The sequence below is a fragment of the Pipistrellus kuhlii genome, unplaced genomic scaffold (assembly GCF_014108245.1).
Source record: "Pipistrellus kuhlii isolate mPipKuh1 unplaced genomic scaffold, mPipKuh1.p scaffold_m20_p_10, whole genome shotgun sequence".
Taxonomy (NCBI): Eukaryota; Metazoa; Chordata; class Mammalia; order Chiroptera; family Vespertilionidae; genus Pipistrellus; species Pipistrellus kuhlii.
In genome coordinates, this window is record NW_023425405.1 from 56,301,060 (window position 1) to 56,327,200 (window position 26,141).

The following is a 26,141-nucleotide window of genomic DNA, read 5'->3' on the forward strand; positions in this document are numbered from 1 at the left end:
GTATCTGTAAAGGACACACTCCACCCTCTGCTCCAGCCTCATTCTGTTCTCATCTTGTTACCGGAATGGGGACTGGCCCTGTGTGGGTCTGCCTTGGGTGGCTGACAGTGTATGGGCTCTTGCCTTCATGCGGGAAAGATTTCACAAGTGAGTCCAAGTGATTCTGAGAGCACATTTATTAAAGCGGGGCCAGTGAAACAAGGGTGGGCCTAGGGTGGAAGAAGCAATGGGAGAGCATAGGCAGGGGCGCATAGCTCACTGGAGAGTCAGAGGAAAGGGGCCTTGGGGACAGGTTCAGGGGCTTTGCCAGGGATGAGCTGCTGCCACCCATGGCTCCCTGGTTGCAAGTCTTGTGGGGTTCCTTGGAGCAGTGGTCAGCAAACTCATTAGTCAACAGAGCCAAACATCAACAGTATAATGATTGAAATTTCTTTTGAGAGCCAAATTTTTTTTTTTAAAACTTCTTCTCACACCACTTCTTCAAAATAGACTTGCCCAGGCCGTGGTATTTTGTGGAAGAGTCACACTTAAGGGGCCAAAGAGCCCCATGTAGCTCATGAGCCGCAGTTTGTTGACCATGGCCTAGAATTTAGGAGATGCATGCCTGTGGGGGAAGGAGAGGGGCAGGGAAACGAGTGGGCATGAACATGTGAGCTGGGTCCTTGAGGGTTTTAAAGTCTGGGGGTTCAGGGAGGTCTTAGGGGAGCATGGGTTTTGATCTCTAGTGATTGGTCAGCACCAGGGCAAGTCAATGCAGCTGGTTGGGGTCCCCTGCCTGGTTTTATTGCTTTTCTGGCCTGGAGCTGAAAAACACCTGGGGCCTAGATGCTATCTCTCAGGAGGAAAGGTCTGGGGCCTACATTTCATGACCAGTGATACAGAAAGTCAGGGAGTTAAACCCACACAGCAAGTGACAAGCCAGGGGAGGAAAGACCACCTGGGGGTGAGGTCTGGCACCAGATTTATCCGTGGTTAGACACTAGACCTGTCCACCCTAGTGGCCTTCTGCATCTGCTGTACATTCCTTGGCCAGTTTGCCCAGCTGTCTGCCTCAGTTTCCCCATTCCACTTGCCAAGGAATCTCCCCAGTTTCTTACTATCCTGCCTCTGTCTGACAGATGAGACAATTGATGCCCAGAAACATTCAGTGATGGATGTGTGCAAAGTCGTAAGGACTGGCCATGACCAGGGTTCTCGTCACGTTTAAATCATGCTTTGCCAAGCTCAGCAAATCCACGGACATGAGGATTCCAGGGTCCACGCCGACATGAAGCAGGCCTCAGTTGAATGGCAGCCTATTCTGCACCTGCACCACTGTCCGGCTGATCTGCAGTCTTCAGAGGGGATGGGAGAGACAGCACTACAACCACAACGTCACATTGAGGGCCTCTCATGAGCGCAAAGCCCTTCCCACTCCCCTTAACTTTCAGAATGGACGGGGGGGGGGGGGGGGGGGGTGGCGCGGGGGATGAGACAGGCAGACCTGAGCTTGGCAGAGATGGAGAACTGTCAGGAGGCCCCAGGCCTCCCGTTCTGCCAGCCAGGACGCTGGCCGGGTTTGCTCTGTTCGTTGGCGCACATGCAGGCGACTAGCTGAGCAGCGATTCCGTGGGTTTTTCAGGGCCCATCTTGATTAAAAGGGAAACCTGAAAAAGTACTTCTCAGCCTTCCTGCGCTTCCCAGGCTGCTCACATGGAGGTCAGTGGGGAGGGAGGCGGCCTTCAAGACTCTCTATTAGACAAGTTATTCCGGCGTTCAGGTTCAGAAAATAATTCTCAGGAATATAGTGATGGAGGAATCTGATTTCCGCCTAAAGAGAGATTTTCCCCGAGGCCACATGGAATTGAAAAGAGAAATGCATGGGAAAAATGCCACTATGACCTTAAACACGCTGTCTCGGGGTCCACCCCATAATGAGGAATGGAGCGCCATTAACATATACTGCACGTGTTAATGACTCCACCAGCAGAAGGGGGGAAAAAAAGTAAAAAAGTTGAGCTCGGAGTCATTCTGGGAAGGAGGATTCTGCCAAGGAGATTTTAATGTCAAGAATCTATGAGAGGCTAAAAATAAGACGCTCACGCGCGTCCCAGAGCTGTGGGCGGGGATGTATATATAATATCAAATTAAATTCTTCCTTTTCCACTTATGGAAAAATCCAATGGTAAAAGTCGACTAGAAAACATTTAGTCATATTTCCCTTGGATGATGCTTATAAATACCAATCTCTAGACTTGTCAAAATAAACCCACCAGCGCTTCCTGGCCGAGGTGCTAGGTAGACAATAGCAGCCAGCGACATGCAGAAGAGCTTGCGGAGACAGCGTGCCTAGGAAAGCCGCAGGAATCAGCCCAGGCTCCATGCACGTGCCCGGGTAATGACGGGGACCCAGGAGAGCTGGTGGGGTGCAGCCCTGCCACAGCCCTGGGGTCTAGTTGAATTCTGGCTTGGACACAGCCTGCATTTCGTGCCTCTCAACCTTCTCCCGACAGGTGGTTCTGGAATCCCGTGATCTCTGCTCCCTAGAGAAAGAATAAAGCAGAAAGGGAAAATAATTGGACTTAGTGGAAAGGGGAGTGGGAACTTGAAGAAGTAATAGTTAGGAAGAACGTATTAGAGATCAGGCACTGTGCTAAGCACTCTCCATGTCATACCCCTGCTCTTCTTTCCCCACAATGACAGCCCTCATTCCCTCAGGTCAATACCAGAGCCCCGTGAGCAGACATCACTGGCCAAGAGGTAGGCACTGCTGTTAGCCCCATGTTACAGGTGGGCAAACTGAGGTTTATGGACGTTAGATAACTCATTCAAGGTCACGGTAGCTATGGATCCACAATGGAAGGATTTCAACCTCAGCCACTGGGATCCAACCCAGCCTTAAAGCATCCTATTATTCTATTTCCTCTGAGTGTCGCTTCCTATTCCCTGTAGTTTGTGTAGGAAAACAGCTGAAAAACAGCAAACTGAATGGAGCTGTGGAGGTTCTGCTACCAGTCACTCCTCTGAGCTCAGCAATGCCACTTGACTGGGTGGGCCTTTGTGTGCTTATCTTATCTGTGAAGTGGTCGTCACACTCCGTGTCCTTCCATGTCTGGGGCGCTTCCTGTGGACATGCTTGGCGCAAGGAAGGGTCCTCTCTGTGGGACCCGGGGAGGATGTTCACTGTAGAGGGTTTGTGGTCCAAGACAAAGAGCACGGGCCATGGCCTGGGCCTGGGCTCCCCTTTGTCCAACTAGTGACGTGGCCGGCACCCCTTACCAGTGGGGGAAGCAGACATTGCTGCTGAAGGCGAAGTAGACCAGGGGGTTGATGGCGCTGTTCAGGGCCGGCAGGTTCTGGATGATCACAGACGCGTAGAAGCGCTGCTTGGTGTCGGGAAGGAGGCTGAAGTTGTCCAGCATGTCGAAGAGGAAGTACGGGCTCCAGCAGCAGATGAAGGCTGGGGAGGAGTGAGCCGTCAGCACCCCTCGAGGCCCCTGCCCAGGGGACGATCCTTAGTGCCTGGGATCTCTCAGAAATATGTAAAACCATCTTGTGCATGAACCTTAATGTCCTGGTTTACACACACACACACACACACACACACACACACACACACACACACACATTCTCATACGTACACATACTCTCTCACACGTACATACACACCTACACAGTCTCTTACACACACACACACACACACACAAACACTCTCACACACAGGTACACACACTGTCACATACACACACATGTTCACACACACATACCTCACATACATACATACCATGTTTCCCTGAAAATAAGACATCCCCTGAAAATAAGACTAGCGCAACTTTGGGAGAAAAAATTAACATAAGACACTGTCTTATTTTCGGGGAAACAGGGTACACTCACACACATACACATTCTTTCTCACACACATGTATACACACTATCTCATACATACACACTCACACACACATACACTCACACACATGTACACATAACCCCTCTTTCTCTCACACACACGTACATAATCTCTCTCCACACAACCCCCCCCACCCCCCCAGATACATTCCTGGAGCTTCTCTTTCTGGAAAGAGAGCATCTGATTGGCCCACTGTTGGGACTCCTTGCTGAAAGCCTGGCATGGAGGGGTGAGATTGCCTTCTGAAGCACTTGGACCACGTGTGTGCTGTTGTATTTAAGGGGGATGGGTGTTGGGTGTCTGGTTCAGGTTTCCCAGGGTTGCCAGCTCTCCTGCCTGAAGCAGGGCAGTCCTACCATGTCCCTTACATCCTTTGAGTACCCAGCTGGACCCTCACATAACAGAACTGTTTACAATCACCCAGTGGAGAAACCTATCTTTTGACCTACTTATAGGGCAGGGCAGACCTCCATTTACTAAAGGTCTGCTCTTCACATCCTGCAATGACCCTTTGAAGCTCCCAGGGCACCTTGCTTCATCCCTAGCTCAGGATGTCTGACACACACGTGTCCCCTTTTTGTCCCAGAACCTCTCTGCAGGCAGCGACTTTCTCACAGATGCCGGAGTCCCTTCCATATGTATGTATTAATTTGGTTCTTTTCTCTTGCTAATCTTCTCATGTCGATTTGTTTATGAGACAAGCCAGAAAAACCTTGAGGGTAGAGGAAAGGACACCAGGGGGGAAAATTACTTTGCAGGGGGTAGGAGAGCATGCCAAGACTTCCGGCTTGCCATGTTGCCTATAATAAGCTTATTAGAAATACAAATACTGGTTAATAATGTGTTTTTTTTTTCAAAAGATGGAGTTATACATATGTTGATACACACACACACACACACGATTTGATATGTATGCTATTTTGTTGTATTGACAGAAGCTTTGAAACTTCATATGTCAAATTTGTTGAAGGTGTTAACATCATAGATATTATTACATTTTAAAATGTTGAAGTTTGTGCTAAAAAAAGAATATTTGCAGGAAGTTTTAATTCATTACTTTATTTTGAAGAAAAAGTTATTGTATACTTTGGGAAGCTTATTGTGAACATGATGCATCTCAAGATACTTGTGAACACTGGTTTAAATGCTTTAAAAGTGATGATTTTGATGTGAAAGTCAACACCCAGGTCAACTAAAAACGTTTGAAAACCAACAATTACAAGCATTATTGGATGAAGATGCTTGTCAAACTCAAAAGCAACTTGCAGAAAGATTAAACATTGCTCAATAAACAATTTTTTATCATTTACAAGCAATGGGAAAGATTTTAAAGGAAGGAAAATGGGTGCCATGTCAACTGAAAAATGGACAAATGGAAAACCGAAAAGTTATCAGGAATATGTTGATTCAATGGCATGAAAGAAAGTCTTTTTTTGCATCAAATTATGACTGGCAAGGAAAAGTGGATTTATTTTGAGAATTCCAAATGCAAAAAATCATGGGTTGATCCAGGTCAACCATCAACATGGACTGCAAGGCCAAATAAGAAGAAGACAATGCTCTACGTTAGATGGGATCAGTAAGGTGTAGTGTATTATGAGATCTTGCCTGGGAAGTATTAACCTACCCACCATATTCACCAGACCTTTCTCCTTCAGATTACCACTTGTTCCTTTCGACGGCACCCACACTTTCTGAGCTCTTCAAAATGTACCATGAAGTGGAAAATTGGGTCTCTGAGTGGTCTGCCTCAAAACAAGAAAAGTTCTTAAATTACCTGAAAGATGAGGGAAATGTGTAGCTTGCAATGGACATTACTTTGGATAAAGCACGTTTGACGTTGCTCTTGAAATTATCGTGTTTTCTTTGATCACAAAATCCGCATTATTAACTGGTACGCCTAGTAGAGCTCTGAAGTAGAAATATTAGATATAACTCCCAAGCTAAGGAAGTGGAGGACAAACTAGTCAATATTGCTTAGCAGTCAAATAAGATGAAGATTGACAATCAACATTGGCATTTGGAGGTGGTGGTGACCTTGATAAGGGTGGTTTTCCTGGAGAAATAGAAAAGAAAGCGGACAGAAATATGCTTCTGGGAATGAGAGGTAAAGAGTGGAGAAGTGTGCTGGCAAGAGCGTGGTGAAGTGGGGCTGTTCCTAAAGAGGTCATCCAGGCAGCTATTTCGTATGTTTATGTGCCTGCGACCCAGTGGAGGGAAATCTGTGTGGGGAGGAGGAGATAATTGGAGACACAACGTTCTTGAGTGAGCAGTAAGGTGAGATGCAGGCTCAAGAGAACGTGTTGGGCAGGGGAGGAATCCGCAGCAATGGAGAAAAGACAAAGGCACATGTCAGAGGTTCTTCCCCCCAGTGCCTGGGAGGGCAGGAGAGGGAGGAAGTTCCATTCTGCTTGGTAGTATTTCTCAAGGAAATAAGAATCAAGGTCATTAGCAGAGAGGGCCTAAGGAAGAGGACATTTTGAAGGTCTGCGGATCACAAAGAGCACACACCAATCTGACACAGATTAGGTGCTCCAGAAATACCCCCTTTTTTTCCCCCAGGGGTAAGGTGACTTTATGGGTCTTCAGAGTAGAGGCCAAGGGAAAGAAAAGGGAAGAAAACAGGAGAGTGAGAGAAGATAGGCGTCCATTAAGGAGGAATTTATAGGGACCTTAAAATTAGTCATCCAGAAGAAACAAACTGCCACATCTGTCTTCCTCTTGCTCATCAACCTCAGCCTGGGGGAGAGTAGAGTAGGCAGTCAAGAAAGCACCTGGGTCAATGGGGCGATGGTGAGCGTCCTCTTCAGCTAGTGGTCAGATTTTCTCCAAACTGTGTACCCCAGGGCCTTGGTGCAGAGCGAGATTAATGAAGAGAGAGATCAGGAACCCAAGGTGACCTTTGGAAGGGCTACAGATAGGCTGAGCAGCTTCACACATTCCTCTCCCAACCAGACAGAGATGGGTATGCATGCAGACAAAGCCCTTTCTCTCTGGACTCCCTACTAGCGCGTCCCGGGTACCAGCTTGCTCTTGGAAAGTCCTCGCGGAGCTGAAGCACCAACAGGGGCGGTGCTTACCAAGAATGATGACCATGCTGTATTTGATGGCCTTGATTTTTGCCTTTGAGAAGAGCTCTCGGTTGTACCTGGTGCACAGCTTTCCATCTGCAGATTCAAAGAAGGAGTGGTCAAATGAAGTGCTGTTCCTGCCAAGAGGAACATGGCCAGTTAGTCCCACTACTGGCACCGGGGCCACGAATATCCTGCTCTCCCATGGCCAGGAGGACGTCTTGGACATTTTTAGAGTAGAGATGGCGCTGGGCTGGATGTTGGAAATTGCTCAGTTTGAAGCTTACCATAAGATGAAAATGTATTGCAACAGTGGTTGGCAAACTCATTAATCAACAGAGTCAAATATCAACAGTACAATTGAATTTCTTTTGAGAACCACATTCTATTAAACTTAAACTTCTTCTAACGCCACCTCTTCAACATAGACCTGCCCAGGCTGTGGTATTTTGTGGGAGAGCCACACTCAAGGGGCCAGAGTGCCACATGTGGCTCTCGAGCTGCAGTTTGCAAACCAAGGGAGGCCTGGAGTCAGCTGCAGAAGCTGGAATGAGCGATGTGACCACAAGGGGCGATGCTGAGACAGCCATCTGATTGCTTTGGCAATCCAGGGCAAAGCCATTTTCTTAGAATGGACACCCCAGGCGAACTCATTCATCTAACTCAGAAACTCCAATCTCGACAAAGGCTCAAACCAGGGATATTAAAAAACAAAAACAAACCACCCTGAAGGGTATGAGAACACACTGGACTGTCAGCTTCATGGAGACAGGAACTTTGTATTTTCCACTCCTATATCCTCAGAACTCATTGATTAATATTTGTTGAATGAATTAATACAAACCTCCCTCTCTCTCGCTGAGCAGTGGTAAAATAAAGAATGGTGATGGACAGAATGCAGCACAATAGCTCTAGTTAAGTGCCAAGGCTGAAAAACCCTGGTTGCTAGGGAGGCATCTTGGGAAGATACAGGCTTCAGAGCCAGACTGGAATTCAACCCCGGCTGTACCAATTGCCAGCTGTGTAACCAGAGGCAAATTGCCTATGGCTCCCAGCCTCAGTTTCCCAATTTTAAAAATGAGACATGAAACACCAAGTTCTCAGGTTTTTTTTTTTGAGGATTCAAATAAAATAATGAATTCCAGATGCCAAGCCCTATGCTGAGCATGTCAATTTAAAAAAATATATATTTTATTGATTTTTTACAGAGAGGAAGGGAGAGAGATAGAGAGCTAGAAACGTCGATGAGAGAGAAACATCAACCAGCTGCCTCTTGCACACCCCTACTGGGGATGTGCCCGCAACCAATGTACATGCCCTTGGCCGGAATCGAACCCGGGACCTTTCAGTCCGAAGACCGACACTCTACCACTGAGGCAAACCGGTTTCGGCGACCATGTCAATTTTAATGGTGTTTCAGGAGGACTGTGAGCTGCCTTTATGGAGGCCAACAGAAGGTCTTCCTGCATTTAGACAGTTTCTCCTATAGTGTTGTTATCTCTGTATAGGAAGTACGTACACCCAAAAATTACCAGGGGGGATTAGGCCCATGCGAGGCAGGTCAAAAAGCCAGCCGACCAAATTGTCTCCTTTCCCAGTGTCCTGTTTGCTGGGGAAGCAGCTGACCGCGTTGGTTTTTCAGAAAAGTTCCCAGAATGACACTTGTGCTCTGAAATCTGCTTAAACTGGAAACACACTGTCCTCTGCACAGAGCAGCTGGGTGCAGCGAGCAGCTACCTGCCCTTCGCTCTCCCAGTAAGATCAGCGAGGAGCACCTTTCTTCAGTCGGACCACTCTGGGAAAGGCAAAGCCTGCAGCTCCTCAGGCCGGCTCTTCAAACACCGCCAGGCGACAAAGCGCCTTAATTCTCCTTTATTGGGAGATAAAAGGATTAATTCCACCAGCCCTGGCCCTGAACGGGAGTGAAAAGCAGTTACATCCAGCTGTCACTGGGCATTAATAGCTGGGGAAGGCTGGAGGCAGCAGGCTCATTAGATTCTGCAAACCGCCCTAGGCTGTTTCAGCTCAGGCATGAGTCCCTAGGGGGGCCGAGCTGGGAATTAGCCTCCAAGTGGCCAGCTCTGCTCCTCACCTTCCTCACACTGGGGAATGGAGCCACTGGGAATCCATTCCTGTGAGTTGAACACCAGAAGGGGGGAGGGGAGCCACCAGGGGCCCTTGTTATCCTGGGATTTTAAAATGAGGCAGAATTTATTCGCAGCCAGGAGGGGGAGCTATCTGTGGACCTATACTGAGTGCAAGTGGTTTGTTAACAAGGAATCTACCTAGTAGTATTTTAGAATAAATATTTTTCATACGTTAGGAAGTTTATATACCTCATGTTCATAAACCATTAAACATTTTAAGAAGGTATGTCTGGTCTCTACAATTTTTAAAAGATGAAATTCGTTTTTGATTTCTGACCATTGGTGTTCTCTTTGTCTATAAATATAACCCAATCTGCATGCTACATGTTTTTAGTGCATTATGTCTCACCTGCTTAACTGTGAAACTATGGCCACTTCCATCCTGAGGGTTTTTTTCCTTTTCTTTTTTGACCTTCTGGCAAAACAGAGGCCACGGTTGGCTAGGAGGAGGTATGACCTAGTTCTGTGGTCGGCAAAACTGTGGCTCGCGAGCCACATGAGGCTCTTTGGCCCCTTGAGTGTGGCTCTTCCACAAAATACCACTGCCTGGATGAGTCTATTTTGAAGAAGTGGCATTAGAAGAAGTTTAAGTTTAAAAAATGTAGCTCTCAAAAGAAATTTTAATCGTACTGTTGATATTTGTCTCTGTTGACTAATGAGTTTGCCAACCACTGACCCAGTTCACCTAACTCACAGACTTTTCTGTTTCTCAGCTCCTTAGCTCAGGCAGAGCCAAGATCCCTGACAAGCCTGAAATCACTGTGGCAGAGACAAATTAGCTTTCATCAGATCATTTCCCCTGGGACCCACAGCTAGACCACATTTCCCAGCCTCCTTTTCAGCAGGGTATAGTCATGTGTCTAAGTTCTGCCTATGGGAACACAAGAAGAATACTTGTACACTAGAATCAGGCCTGGGTCATATAAAACACCTCAGTGCATGCCGTGTGGCTGTTCTGAGTGAAGTTTTACTGCAAGGGAATTGGGGGAGGTTACATGGCCATCTCAGGCTCAGTCTACTGGGAGCTGGAGTGTTGGGTCAGGGGAAAGCATGGATGCTGTTCCACTGGCTTAGGTCCAGGATTGCCCTGTGGATCAAAGGCAGATTTCTCGGTCTGTGAATTCAGCTCAATAGAAATGTCCGCTCTGGTGTTTGATGAATGGATGGTGTTTGATTGGACAGTCCTCTCTTCACTTGTGTCCTCCTCCTGATCAGGCCTGAGAGAATGGGATCACCCCAGATTCTGGCTCAAAGGCTGCTTAGCAGGTCTCTCGGCTGGTACAGCTTGGCCAGACTCACAGTCCTCTTCCTTCTCCCCGTTTCCAGGGAGCCAGGTGGAGGAGGCAGGGCCTGACTGGGAGGGAAGAGGAGGGGGGACTTCCATGGGGGTCTGATCTGCCCGCTGGGCCATAGCACAACAGTGCAGGCTTGCTGTATCCCCAGCCCAAGCTCCTGTTTGCTAGAGGAAAACCTCAACAAAGGCAAAGTCCTCCAAGAGTTAGAGGCTTACCCGAGCAGTTGGAAATCACCGTCTCGTGGGCTTTGCTTTTACTCCAAATGGTTCGGATCACAATGGCGTAGATGACGCTGTGAAAAGGAGCAAAGGCAATAAATGGCTGCTGGGTGCCCGCCTGAAGGACACAGAAGGAGGGCCGCTTCCACTTCCTGAGTGTGAGGTATGACGGGAGGGGTGCTCTGTATTTGCTGATCGTAGACTCAGCCAATTGCAACGGAAAGCCTCCAGAAAGATCAGCGGGATGCAGCTACTTTTTGAAGTGAGGAGGCCAAGGCTGGTAGCCTTAAATTTCTCTAAAATCACCCCAGTGGTTAGAGGTATAGTTGAGATTAGGATTCAAACACAGGGCTTAGGGTGAGAAAGATTTAGACTTGTAATTAGCTCTACTGCTTGCTGGTGGTATATGCCCTGGACGTTAGTCCATGGTTCCTGCCTCCAGTGTTCAGCCTCTGTGTGATCCTCTCCATTGGGTGTGACAGGACCTGTGACTTGCTTCTAATCGATGCTCGGGATGAAGGTGATGGGATGCTCGTGGTTACATGGCAGTGTAGCACCTGTCTTGCTAGTATCTGCCTCCATTGCTGGCTTTGAAGAATCACACTGGGGCTGCAGAATCAGGAGTTCTCCAACCCCAGGGGAGTAGTTCTGCCAAGAACTTGTGAGAGGTGGGGAAAGATCCTTCTCTGATGGACACCGCAGCCCTGGCTGACACCTTGGTGCATGCCCTGCCTCAGCAGAAGACCCAGATAAGCCATGAACAGACTCCTTACTCACAAGAACTATGAGATAATGAAGTGTGTTGTTTTAATCATCAGGCTCATGATCATTTGTTATCAAACAATAGATAACATAGCAATTAGAGTAATATAGCCTGAATGTATGTGTCCCTCTAGAACTCACATGTGGACAATTTAATGACCATGTGATGGTATATGAAAGCGGGGTCTTTGGGAGATGCTTAGGTCAGAGGGTAGAGCCGTTCTAAAAAGAGACCTTCGCCATTCCACCAGAGAGAAGTCTGCAGCCTGGAAGAGGAACCTCACTAAACTCTGCTGGCATTGGACCTCAGACTCCCAGCCTCCAGAACTGAGAGGAATGCTTTTCTGTTGTGTAAAGTAGAAGTCTGTGGTATTTTGTTGTAGCCCAAACAAAGGCAGTGAGCCCCAGTTGAAAGTGGAAATTGGAGTTAACAACACAAACCTCTTCAGAGATTTCTGGGATCAAATGTGACAACATTTTAAATGCCAAGCACAATGCTTGAAAATTATCTGAGACTCAATAAATGTCATTTTCTGTCCTCTCTCTGCCATTTTTCTCTTCTTTTTAAAAAAATATTTTATTGATTTTTCACAGAGAGGAAGAGAGAGGAATAGAGAGTTAGAAACATCGATGAGAGAGAATCATCGATCAGCTGCCTCCTGCACACTCCACACCGGGGATGTTCCCGCAACCAAAGTACATGCCCTTGACCGGAATCGAACCAGGACCTTTCAGTCCACAAGCTGACGCTCTATCCACTGAGCCAAACCGGTTTTAGCTCCGCCATTTTTCATGTAGTATCACATCTCTCTTATGTGATATAATATGTATGTGACAGGAAATCAACATGTTCATGACTCAAAAGCGGCAACATTTCTTACTATGTCTTCTTTGGTAAATATAACAATCCATACCCTTCTTTCTTGTCATTTGACATTTTCAATATATTAAGTATCTCCACTAAAAACTTGGGGGAAAAGCACTACTTTATTTTAAAGCTCCACCAGCTTCCCTCTTGAGAACCACTGCTTAAGAGAGAAATCGGAGCTCCAGTCTGCAGCAGCTGACAAGGCACTAATTGCTTTTAATGATCTTTACAATATAACTTAATTAATGACTGTTAAAATGCTCTGCTTCTTAATGCTTTTGCTGTCTTGTTCAGCCAACCCCTCTGAGAGCTCTAAGGAAGCGAAAGACCTTTTTGGAGCTTCCCCCCTTCCCCTAAGACAGCTGCCCAGGGATTTTTCTGGAATTTGCATGTCTACATTAAAGAAACAAATGAGAACAAAAATTACTAGTGAGTCTATTCTTTACTTAAGTCGAACATTTGTTGGAGCAGGGAAACTTTTCCCCAAGGAAATGAAATCCAAGGAAAGTTTACAGCCACACGAGGTGCTGTATATTATAATTGCAAGTCCAGTACTTAATTGATCACTAATTCAAATATTTATTAACAATTGAGCAATAATTCAAATATTTATTGACCACCAACCACATACATGGTGGAAATGAATAAAGGTCTTATGTGTTAGGGGTCTGGGCCTAAGTCACCCCCACCTCATCTTTGTTTTTTAAAAATATATTTTTATTGATTTCAGAGACGAAGGGAGAGGGAGAGAGAAATAGAAACATCAACGATGAAGGAGAATCATCTATCAGCTGTCTTTTACACACTCCACACTGGGGATTGAGCCTGCAACCCAGGCATGTGCCCTGACCAGGAATTGAACCGTGACCTCTGGTTCACAGGTCAATGAACCACACTAGCCGGGCCCTACCTCATCTTTAAAGGACCAGTGAGGCAAGTAGAAAGCCAGCCCCAGCTTTCCTTTTCACCAGGAAAATGCCTAGTAAGGAGGGCACCCCTTTAATTTATTACCCAAATCTGGCCACTTCTTGGGCTGTAGCAGTCAGGCATCAGAGAGACCTCAGAATTACATCTGTCTCCTCTTTCTTCCTCATTTTTTGTTTCAAAGTAATCAGCAAGTTGTGTGGTTTGTCCCTGCAAAGTGTCCCCATTACCTGTCCCTGCCTCTCCAGCCCTGCTCTTCAGGACCCGTACAATCTCTTTTTATGTGTGTCGGTGGGTTTCACTGTGATCAAACACACAGAACATAACATGTATCATTTTTACGTGTGCAGTTCAGTGGCATTAAGAACACGTACATTGTTGTGCAACCATCACCACCGTCCATTTCCAGAACATTTTCATCTTCTCAAAGGGAAGCTCTGTCTCCATTAGACACAGAAACATGGAAAGCTTCGTGAATGGATGTGCTATTCTCACCCGGAGGCCATGCTGCCTGCTCTGTATCACTCCGATCTTAGTGTGCTTGCTGCCGAAATGGGTACCCCTTCTAGTCTCCTGTCTGATTGCTGCCTCTGTCTTCTAAGAACTCCACTCTGCTACCATGTTGGATGCTCACCCCACCACGGGAGCTGGTGCTCCTGGGCAGAGAACCTTCCCCCAGCTCCAAAGCCCTCCAGCACCCCCTCTTTCCTACAAGATGACACTCAGTGTCTTATGTGGAGCACCGGAAGCCTCCCTCGTCTTCCTCGGCCTTCCTCACTTTGATCATTACCATCCTCCCATAGGTATAAGTTTCACACATAGTCTATAATACAGCAACATATTTTATATAATACATTGTACATGATTATGAAGGAGCAAAATGCTGTGAAGACATAATGTAGGTGATATACGAGTATATAATAGGGGTCCTGACTTGCCCTGGGGTCAGGGACAACTTCTCGGAGGAGGTGACCATTCAGCTAAGATCTGAAGGGGAAAATGGTGTTTTAAATGCAGAGGGAGATGATCCCTCAGGCAGAGGGAACAGTATGTGCAAAGGCTCAGAGGCAGGAGGGAGCATGGCACCACTGAAGAACTTCAAGAAGGCCGGTGTTGGCTGTGCCTGTGGGCGGTCAGCGTGTGTATGTGGCCTAAGATGAGGATGGCCTTGTACACAAGGTTGCAGGTCTTGAGTGTTAGCATGAAACAATGGAAACTCACTGAAGGGTTCTAACTAGGAAAGTGAAATGACTGCTTGACAGTTTTTTGAAGATCAGGCCTTTTTCCTGTATGGATGTAGTATTTCTATACAGATGCAGAGCCTGGTGTCTGATCTGAACGGTCCTGGAAAGGTATACCAGACGTTCCTAACAGCGCTGCCTCTGAGGAATGGGGCAAAGGGGATGTGGGGGAACATTTTTCTCTATCATTTCATACTCTACTGCATGCTTTGCACTTTTCCAAACAAAATAAAGGCTCTGTCTGCCGTAAGGAATAGGCATGTAAAATAGATAGGAAGCTATTGCACTGGACAGAATGAAAGATTGTAATAACCCTGGGAGTGTATACCGCCTCAACTGTCCTTGCATTTTAATCCAAGTCCTGGTGAAACGAATACATAGTGTGGCCTAAAGTTAGAGGGTTGAGAATATGCCAGCCTCCACATGGGCTTCCCAGTCGGGTCCCCATACCCCAAGGAAAAGCAAGTAGATTTATTTCATTAGATCACGAATCAGTGCTCCATGCCAAACATGCTTTTACCCACTTACACCTTCGCAGTTGTCAGCCCTGGATCTTTTATGCCTCTGCCCTGATATCATGGAGATGAAAATGATCGGAGAATGAGGTATCAATTAGGTGCAAGCGAATAACCACAGCCAATGCAAGGCACTGCGGCAGAGCTGACAGCCGCCCCAGCGGCAGTGAGACAGGTGTGACACGTGAATTTGAAAACAACGGAGTGGTGTTGACCCAGAAAAACACTGCATTGCCTTTAATGTTACTCATGAGGATTTCAAGTCCTGGGAGCCTGACTGAGCTAATGACAGAACAGCTACATCTTTATTCAGACATAGCTCTCTTATGAGCTTGCCACAGACAGAAAGACTCCTCTTCGCCTCTCTCTTTTCTTCCCTCCTTCTTTCCATCACAGACATTTACAGAAGATCTACCATTTGCCAGAAATGGATCTAGGTACTAAATGGCCAGAGATGTCCATGTTGTGTGTGTGTGTGTGTGTGTGTGTGTGTGTGTGTGGTGCGTGTGCAGGGGGTATGCTATTTCCAAAGACAACACAAAAACACCCAAGTTGGGTTGTAGGTAAGTTTGATGAGAAGCCCTGGTGGAAAGAAGCAGCTCAAATGAATGGGGGACAGTGAGAGACCCACATGGCAGATCTGGCTGGACAGCACAGGGGGAGCCACTGCTGCACACAGGCATCCGCCCTGCTGAGCAAGGGCTTTGACTGATTTCATGAACTGACAGGAAATCAATCAGGAGAGAAGCCAGGACCTGCGGCTGTCACCGAAATTGATCAGTCAGTTGCCCATGACAGCCTGAGCCTCTTCCTCCCAAATAGTTTCCTGGGGCTGGGGCTAGGACAGACCTCTCTCCTCACCACGTGCCCCTGCTAACGTTGCTATGACTGCCCTTTCATTGGTTGTCTAAATAACCTTCAGCTCTCCTTCATGATCCCTCCCAAATTCAAGTTGGTGGGGAGGAGCATAGTAAGTTAAAATTAACTGCGGAGGTTAATGTATCGACTGAGCAGAATGACGGGGCAATCTGTAATCTCAGCCAGGCTGCTGGGCTGGCTTATGGGGATCACGCTGCCCAGTTTGACCTCTGATGGGGAGCAAGCCATTTCAGTCCTTTTAGCCCTAAGTCTGTTCTTGTACAAAATTCAGCTTTAGTATTTTTTCTTTTTCTGAGACTAAATGTGACCAAAGAGGAAGAACAAGAGATTCCCATAATATCAGAAAACACTTGGACAATACCTAACCACTTAATGATCAAAGAAATGCATATTGAAACAATGAGATAGCTTTTCTTTAAACTCTATGACTGGCAAACTATATATATATATATATATATATATATATATATATATATATATATATATATATATATATATATATATGGCTAATATGCTAAATGTCTGGCCATCCAGGTAATGACGTCATGTAGCAATGTCTGCCTTCCTCTCCCTAGTGACGACTAGCTCCTTGCAGTCTTTTCAGCCCAGGAACATGACTTGATTCATAGTCAGGTGCAAACATTTTACACTTTAACCAAATGTCTGTGAAGCATTTTTCTGTGCTTCATTTGATTCTCACAGAAGTCCTGGAGTAGGTAGATAGGAGACTTGGTGGAATCCTGTTTTCTTTTCACTAGCCTGAAAATGGAGATTTAGAAAGCTTAGAAACTTGACCTGACTGAAAAGAAAAATTGTTGAACCTTGAAAATGACTTCAGGTTTTCTCACTCACAGAATATAGTCAAACACTGCTGCAGTTAAATATTTTATCCTCAGTTCTCCCTGCATGATCTACCATAATAATCTGCTTCATGTTGATATTTACTGCTGTGTTGCTGACAATTATCTGAAAGAGAAGTTGGGGTGCTTCACTGGGCTGGGAAAAGTTCAGCTAAATCAGAAGGCAGGTCTAATTAAGCAAGTTTACTCCATATATATAAAAGGCTAAGTTGACTCCTGCATACACAATACATATAAAGCTCTCACTGGCGCCAATCGCACGCCTGTGTTTCCATCTGTCATTGTTGATTGTGAATTTGGTTGACACTTCTGTTATAGAGAAAGGGCAAATAGTGATATAAAAACATTTCTTTTAATTAATTTCTTTTCATTGTACGTGGGTCCGTGCACTGGGACACTACTGATTTAATAAAGAAATGGTACCATCTCCCATCGGGTCAGGGGGAGAAAAGCCAGGGTTTTTATTTGCTGTTGGCAGGAAGCCCCTTTTCCCAGAGGACAGTTGATAAATATATATCAATATTAAAGTGAGCATCATCTTTGATTTAGTAAATCCACAAAAAGAACTTAGGAGGAACTGATCAGAGACTCAGTGATTTTTTTTTTTTTTTTTTTTAAGGATAAGAGTTTTTATCATAGCACTAGAGGCCCGGTGCACAAATTAATGCATGGGTGGGGTCCGACTGGGGAGTGGGGCTGTGGGAGGTTGGCCAGCTGGCCCTGTCCCCTTCAAGTGGGTTGGCTGGCTGCAGTGTGCGTCATAGTGACTGGTCATTCCGGTTGTTCTGGTCACTTAGCTCTTACCGTATATATATGTGTGTGTGTGTGTGTGTGTGTGTGTGTGTGTGTGTATATATATATATATATATATATATATATATATATATATATATATTGTTTACGCTACCAAAGGCTGGTTTCCTTTGCCAAGGACAAAGTACGTGAAACCCCATGGCAGGCATGGGGACACTTAAAGGGTGCAGGATGGCAGGATCAGCATGCCCTGCATCCACACTGAACACCCAGATGGTTCCCTGAAGCCCCACTATGCACTCCACCCTTCCAGAGGTGGTCCTGTCACATGACCAGGTGAGACCTGTCCTGTCCAGGTAGCTGTGGTCTTCTCTGCTGAAAGACCAGCTCTGACACACCATTGGCCTTAGGACAAAGGGAACATCCTATGGCTTGGTTTCTAAGGCCCTTCCCAGCAAGCCTCCCCCCTCCCCAGAAAGAGCTTACTGCCAACTTTTCTCCCACTGGCTCTGCCTGCCTGTCCTTTCCTGTTTCCATACTCACTCTGACCTCCAGTCACCAGGGAGCCAACTGCCCCTCTGCTTTCTTTCCCTTTCTCCTGTCTGAGTTCTTCTATCTTTCAATGTGGCTTTTGGGAAATGCTCCCTGCCATGACCTGACCTCCTGCACACACACTCTACTTATGTTTTGTGTTATTGTTGTTTTTGCTCAGTTTTGTTTCAACTATTTTTTCAGTGATAATATCTCTGGAACTGGTACTATGTCTTATACTTGAAAGGCTGGACAAAGAGCAGGGAGTGAAATCAGACAGACCTGGGTTCAAATCCTGTGTGATGTTGGGTCAGTTACAACCTCTCTGAGCTTGAGTGTCATCATTTATTAAATGGGGACAGCAGTAGTTCTTTCATAGAGTTGAAGCATGGCTAATGGGGTAACTGTTAGCCAGTTAGCCCATTGCCTGTCTCATAGCGCACACTCAGCAAATGTTAGTGCCCTGCTCCTTGCTCTACATGGAGGAGTTGGGCTTAGCACAAGCTTTAGATAAAAGCATGTGGCCTGGCCACTTCCCCCAAGAACACTAGGCACAGTGAGTGGGCTGTAGGGGAGGAGAGTGGCAGTTGCCAAACCAGGAAAGCTCCCTTGGGGTCTGGCCTGCGGGCCTCTTACCTGATGATGGCCAGAGGGATGAAGTACACCAGGAAGGCCACAACGGTCATGTACGGGGTCCAGTAGGAGTCATCAGGCCACAGGGCCCAGCACTGCACCTCGCCGTTGGAGAGCTTCCTCTTCCCAAATATGATGAGGGTGGGGATGGAGAACAGGAAGGAGAGGCCCCAGGCAGTAGCGATGAGCACCTTGGCTTGCTTTTCTGCTCAGAGAAAACAGAGGCAGGGCTGGGCCTCACTAATTTCACAGTGAGGAAATACATGGCTTTACATATTTAAAAGGACACTCCGATATTCATCGCTGCCTTTCCTGTAATTTAGGATGCCATTCAGAATGCTGCACAGTGTCTCTCAGAACTCATCATCTTTGCTCTGAGCTAAACAATTTTTTTTTTTTACCTAGTGAATATAGGGAAACATGTAACTGACCATGCTCCCCTCTTGGCTCTCGATCCCAGGCTCTCCACTTCCAGCAGCTGTCCCGAGACACACCCACACACTTCCTGTTACGTACTTTTCCTTCTCCTATTTCAACTTAAAATACGCTGGTGGAGGTGTCGCACCATGGGGTATCAATAAAAAATCATTTATTTTATTTTATTTTATTTTATTTTATTTTATTTTATTTTATTTTATTTTATTTTATTTTATTTTATTTTATTTTATTTTGTTGATGCTTGGAGGTGTCTTTTAATAGACCACATTCACTCCTTCCTGGAGCCAGCTGGGCATACGCAAATGGATGAATAAGTGTATCACACCTCTGTATACATGTATTGTAGACTGCCTCTCCCATTTCCCCTCATCCCATTCCCTGCTTTCTTCTCTACCATAATCCCCAGGGCATGGCAGTGCTCAAAAGCTTGGTGCTGGGCGCACACACACACACACACACACACACCCTAGAGAAAGCCTACGAAGCAGGTAAACTCAATTACTTTGAATTGCACACAATAAATTGATATGTTTCAGGTTAAAAATTACCTTTTTGCATGTGGTCACTATGGCTTGTCCAACTTTCATTCCCAGAAGTAAGGACTCCCCTTTTTCTTGCATTCTCTCTTCTGCCTCTCTCTCAACCATATCTAGCATTGCTTTGACTTTGTCTGTATATTAATCTTATCATTCTTCATGGCTTCCTCTGCATGCTGTTGTATCACTAAACATTTTTATGTCAATGTATTGTACATGACTGCCCATGGCTCTACCACGTCCTCATTGAGAGAGACAGGGTGTGTCACAGGCAGCTGAGCTAGACCCACACCACCTGAGTTCAAATCCAGCCCATGCACCTACAAGCTGCATGACCTTGAACAAGTTACTTTTACTTTCTGAACTGTAATTGTCCAGACTGGAAGATGCAGATAACACTAGAGCCTACCTCACAGAGCTGTTGTGAGGATTAAAATGTTTAACATATGTAAAGAACTTAGAGTCATGGATGGCACATAGCATGCAATCAATGCACCTAAGCTACTGAAACTTCTTTAGGACAGCTAGCCATTCCTCCACTGAGGGACACCCAGGGTGGAACTGGATTTCTGCCATTCTAAGCAATGCTAGAAGACACAGCTCATATATGTATTCATGCACCCAGAGAAGATGCCAAGAAGTAGAATTTCTATGTCAAGGGCTACACATTTTACTGTATTTCCCAGCGTATAAGATGACTTTTTTTTTAAATATATTTTATTGATTTTGTACAGAGAGGAAGGGAGAGAGACAGAGAGCTAGAAACATCGATGAGAGAGAGAGTCATCGACCAGCTGCCTTTTGCACACCCCCTACTGGGGATATGCCCGCAACCAAGGTACATGCCCTTGACCAGAATCGAACCCGGGACCTTCCAGTCCCCAAGCCGACGCTCTATCCCTTGAGCCAAACCGGTCTCGGCTAAGACGACTTTTGAAACGAAAAAAAAAAGCTTGCTCAGATTGGCCAGAGTCAGAGAGGTGGTCTATTAAAAAAAGAACTGGTGTTGCCTCGGAAGTGGGGGGGTAGTCTTATACAGCGAATATAGGCCTAAACCTATGTTTTAACTGTAAAATTAGGGGGTCGTCTTATACGCCAGAAAATACGGTATATTTAATTAGAGATGGTTAAGCTGCCGAAGTATCTGCTCCAATAGTATGTATTCAGTAGTATCTGATGACATTCATTCTATTTAGTCTAAAATTCTGCTTGCTCTATTAATTTTGCTACCTTGGGTATACATTTTGCAGGATGGTGTTTTAAAGACATCACCTATTTTCCATAAGTTGGCTTTTGTCACATTTTAATGACACTTGACTACACCTTGTAGTCCAGATTTCATAGCAGGCCTCCAACACAGCAGCTGGCTGAGGCAGCTCACCTCCTTGCAGGAACTTCATGGGGTGGACGATGGCGTGGTATCTGTCTATGCTGAGGGACACCAGCACGTAGGTGGAGGCGTAGAGCAGCACAACCTGGAGGTAGAAATGAGAGGAGTTGAGGGACGTCACAGAGGTGAGGGAAGGCACCGAGGGGGAAGAGACGTTCTTTGTGCTGTTTGGAAAGCCGGGCACTGAACGCTGGGGGAAATGGGGTTGGGTGAGGGAGGGGAAGACTGCCTTCCATTCTAGGAAGCAGAACGCTGTTCTTGATGCTGGAACTGGCCTCGCTAGTGGTGACAGTTGAGAATGCTCCCCCTTCTCTGGCTTGCTCACTCACTTGGCTTCTTGGAGACTCCGCATTTCAGAATCAGCCTCTTGGGACATGTGCAGGGTACATTTGCTGGTGCTTGACTTTTAAAGCTAAATCTAATTTTCTCTGTCACCACGGACATTCCAGAATAATTAAACACAAAACGTCCCCTTGCCTTTTATCTGCAAGAGTTGCTGAGAGATGATGAAAGGAGGGTTTGGGTAGGAACGGGCTGGTTTAAGTCACTTGTCATCCTCGGAGAGGACACTCAGAGATCCCGTTCCTCTACTTCCCCAGCAGAACTCCTCCCTACAGTAGGTCCTCAGGTCTCCCGTTCCTACACCCCACCCTCTCCTTTATCAACCTTGCCCAGCCCTGTTATTATCCGGTGTGCAGTGCTATTTGCATACTTTGCAGAGAAGGAAATTGGGATATGAGACCTTAATATCCCTCGTGTGAAGTGCACACTCCAACTGTAATGACAGGAAACAGCTCCAAAAGGACAAGCAAGGAGAAAAGACCTCAGCTGACTCCGAGCCTCTTTTTACTTGGAGAGCAGCATCTCTCTGCTCCAGAACCTTCGGGTCAAATCCAGAGCATACAGAGGAGGAACGTGAAGGCTGACTGTCTGAATTTTTCTAAAATGAAATAACATGACTTTGGCAATGACCTTTGTCTGAATTTGTGCCTTTTTGTTTTTTCCCCCCTTCTCAGACAAATCCCAAGCAATCACATTGCTGCCCTGTATTATCTCTATTTTGGTGACATCACCACAAGACAGCCCAGCACTAATATTTCAGAAGGTGTCCTAGGCTAGGGGTTCCGAGGGCTGATCAGAGATTGAAGGCTCCATGAGGAATTTAAGGGGGAAAGTCTCCTCTTGCTAAAAAGGTGATATATGGGCAGGAAGAAAATGATGGCCATCTTTAACCAAAACATCAGACAATTGACTCCCTAGAGAAAGTTGGGATTTCTGTGTGGCCCATGAATTCATAATTGTTAGGGCTGCTGAGGGGGGGACCTCTGAGAGGGGATGAGAAAGAGAGCTCCCGGGCAAAGCCCTGGAGGTGGGATGCCGTGTGGTGACAAGGTCAGAAGAGGCAGGGCCATCGGAGCTGGGACTGAGTGAGGTGCTGACACCCGCTCTGAAATCGGAGCAGGAAGAAAGGTCACTGTGAAGAGCTCCCAGAGAAGCAGGCGACGTTAATAAAACACAATCTATTCTGAGACGGTCAAAAAGGGTATTTAATTTCAGGGCTCTAGGAACATCTAGGCAGGGGAAAATATTAAAGGTTACTGAGAAAATGCATCTCCAATGGTCATGCTTTTCTTCACAAAGATAAGTGGAAAAGAGTAACAAAACATGTTCACAGCTTTGAAAGAAAAAGTATGAGAACTTTATGAATATATTTTTATGCAAAGGCACAGAATTATTCATATATATATATATATGACATCACATTATCTTCCTGAAAAATCTTCTTTGAGGAAATATTTCTGCCTATTGGGAATTGTTTCAAAATGAAGAACTCAAGCAGAGGGAAGGGGATTGAATAATAATAGCAAGGTAAGCAATGAGTCAGAAAAACACAAAATGTTTACAAACAACTATGAATATAGTTGTGAAGTATTTCAGAAGAAAATCTGGGAAGTTGAGTGAGAAGAGAGGGTAGAAGGAAAGAAGTCCTGTTACATTTCTATGTGGGCATTGAGGCATCTCTTTTGCTTTTTACTTTGATATTAAATTTAAAACTAAAGATAAGCTATCCTAGAATGAAATAAAAATGGAGAAAAAGATCTTATTAGTTTCCTATGGCTACTGGAACAAATCACCACAAACTCTGTGGCTTAAACCAACATAAATGTATTCTCTCGCATTTTTGGAGACCAGAGGTCCAAAATCAGTTACAGAGGCTCAAATCAAGGTGTTCTCAAGGCCCTCCCCCCCCTCCCCTTTTTTTTGAGATCCTAGAGGAACATCAGGACCTCCTCTCCAGCTGCAGGTGGCTGCCAGCATTCTTTGTCTTGTGACCACACCCATCCCATCACTGAGTCCATGGCTACAATCCCTCCTCTGTCTCTGTGTCACCTCCCCGCTTATAAGGATGATTGTAGGGGACCCACCACGATAATGCAGTCATCTCCACATTTCAAGATCCTTAGTTTAATTACATCTGCAAAGATTTTTGTGGTCCCCCCCTCCCAAGGTAAACATGCATAGGCATTAGAGATTAGGAACTGGGTATTTTTTGAGGGCCACTTTTAGCCTACCATAATTAGTTACCAAATAGAAAGGAAAACACAAGCGAACAGGAAGGAATTTAAGACAGAAAGATTAAATGAGGTGGCTGAAATAACACCAAACATGACTCGTCACAATCAGAGATGGCTTGAGCCCCTTCACTGAAACAAACAAGGACTGGTTACAAAACTGTCCCCAAATCCAACCGTGTCCTGTTTAGAAGAGAAACCTCTAAAACCAAATGGTTATCAAAGTTTACAAATGGAGTGATAGATAGGTAGGTCAAGCAATTAAAAATGAAAAGGAGGCAGTCATTCCAATACTACTATCCAACAAATTAAATTTAAGGCAAATAGCACTTTGTGGGATAAAGGGATTATTTCTGTTAACAAAGGATACAAAAACATCATGGCAAGAAAATAAGTAATAAACTTATATTAATAACCTAACACTAAATATAAGCTACTAAAATGTTCAGAGCTTTACAGAGGAACAAATACAATTATACATAGATAGAAAAAAAAAACCAAATTTAAGAATAATATACATTACTATAAAATATCAAGGTAACATTTCAAAAATTGGTCATAATGAAACTATAAAAAAAACAACAACCCTCAATAGATTCCAAAAAGTGACACTTGTGCCAATTTACAAGCAATAAAAGCTGACATTAGTATTATGTTTTTTTTTTTTTAATACCACTTGGAAATTTAAACGCCCCTATAATTAACTTGAGTCAAAAAGGAAACCAAAGTATAATTATAGTCAATTCATAAATGTCAACAATGAGAATTCTACACATCAACAACATATGGGATACCATTTGGAGAACAGGCGGCAGTTTGAGGACATATGTTTGAATTCTCACTACCCCACCCCTCAATTCTGACAAAAATGACCTAGGAAGTTAGAAACCAAATAAAATCTTGGGGAGATGTGAGATTTAAATAGAGGAAATTTAGAGAAATTTTATTTTTAAAGATTCCAGACTGGCTTCATTTAAAGGAGGATTCCTAGAGTGACTTAAAAAAATGTTTAATGTACTTTATTTCTATAGAGCAATTGTAGATTTACAGAAAAAATTGAGAAGGTGGTACAGGTTGACTGTGGAAATCTGTTTCTGGCCTCTGTTCTGTTCCATTGATCTACTTGTTGGTTCTCTCACCAATTCCATACTGCCTTAGTTACTATAGCTTTATTTGAAGTCTTGAAATCAGATTGCTCTTCTCACTTTCTTCTTCTTCTGTATTGTGTTGGCTATTCTGTGTCTTGTGCCTGTCCATATAAACTTTAGTTTGTCTGTATCTATAAAATAACATGGCGGGATTTTGATTGGGATTGCATTGAATTTTTAAATTACATTGGGCAGAATTGACATCTGAACAATAGTGAGTTTGCCTATCTATGAACATGGAGTATCTATCCACTTGTTTAGATATTCTCTCATCAGAGTTTTGTGGTTTTAAAATATTTATCTTGCATGTATTTGTTAAATTTACATCTTAGTATTTCATAGCTTGTTGCTACATAACTGCTGTTGTGGTTTTAATTTTACATTAAAAATTTTATTGCTGATATATTAAAAAAACAATTGACTTTTATATATTAACTTTGTATTCTGTAATCTTACTATTTCCATTTAATAGTCCTATAGGGTTTTCCTCCTATTTTTTTGGATTGCTTATATAAACAGTCTTGCTTGTGAGCAAAGTTGTTTTTATTCCAGTCTGTTTCCTTTCATTTGCTTTCCTTGTCCCTTTGAATTAGTTGGCACTTTGAGTGCAGCACTGAGTAGGAATGGCGAGAGGGAGCATCTTTGCCTTGTTCTCAGTCTTAAGAGGAAAGTTTCTGGTTTCTTACCATTAAGTATGAGGTTATTTTAAAAGGCTTTTTGTAGATATTCTTTATCAAGTTGAGGAAGTTTCCAACTATCAGTTTTCTTAGAGTTTTAAAATAAAAATAAAAATAAATGAGTGTTGAATTTTGTCAAATACTATTGATGAGACCATATACATTTTCTTTACCTGTTTGATGTAATGGACTACATTAATGAATTTTTTTGCACATTTTGTAATTGTCTCACAGTTCTTGGATATTTCATTATTTTTTTTTTTAATACACATCTTTTAGAGTTAAGTTCACAGCCAAACTGAGTGGCAGGTACGGAGACTTCCCATAAACTCACAGCCATCACTTGGCACAGCCTCCCTCATTATCAAAATCCCGCACAGGAGTGTCGCAATCAATGGACAGATGCCTGGAACTGGTGTGTCTTCCAGTCTTTGCAGAGAGTCTGTGTGAATGCTGGGCATAGTTTTGACACAGCCAGACAATGGCAGCTCTGCCTTTGCCTCCATTTCCTGCTTGTACAAAGCTTTAAGGTCAGGCAAAGGTGAGCAGTCAGGGCCTTCTCTCTTTCTTCCCTAGCACGGGTCAGGCAAACCCAATAAGGCAAGTTCAATTCTTTTGGATAAGCAATCCAAAAGAATAGGAGGAAAACTCTATAGGACTATTAAATGGAAATAGTAAGATTACAGAATACAAAGTTAATATATAAAAGTCAATTGTTTTTTCATATATCAGCAATAAAATTTTTGAACTAAAGTTAAAACCACAATAGCATTTATGTTGCACCAAACTATGAAAT

At 44.6% G+C, this 26,141-nt stretch overlaps 1 protein-coding gene across 1 annotated transcript in view; it reads right to left on the minus strand.

The window, feature by feature from the left end:
• Positions 1 to 1,475: 1,475 nt before the first annotated feature.
• NPSR1 (neuropeptide S receptor 1) overlaps positions 1,476 to 26,141 on the minus strand; it is a 62,131-nt gene continuing 37,465 nt past the window's right edge. The window contains exons 4-9 of the mRNA XM_036424427.2: positions 20,939 to 21,032; positions 18,587 to 18,788; positions 10,615 to 10,691; positions 6,967 to 7,053; positions 3,259 to 3,439; positions 1,476 to 2,522 (exon numbers count right to left, since the gene is read on the minus strand). Coding sequence (XP_036280320.1) covers positions 2,432 to 2,522; positions 3,259 to 3,439; positions 6,967 to 7,053; positions 10,615 to 10,691; positions 18,587 to 18,788; positions 20,939 to 21,032 — 732 coding nt within the window. The 3' untranslated portion in view covers positions 1,476 to 2,431. The remainder of the gene's footprint in view (positions 2,523 to 3,258; positions 3,440 to 6,966; positions 7,054 to 10,614; positions 10,692 to 18,586; positions 18,789 to 20,938; positions 21,033 to 26,141) is intronic.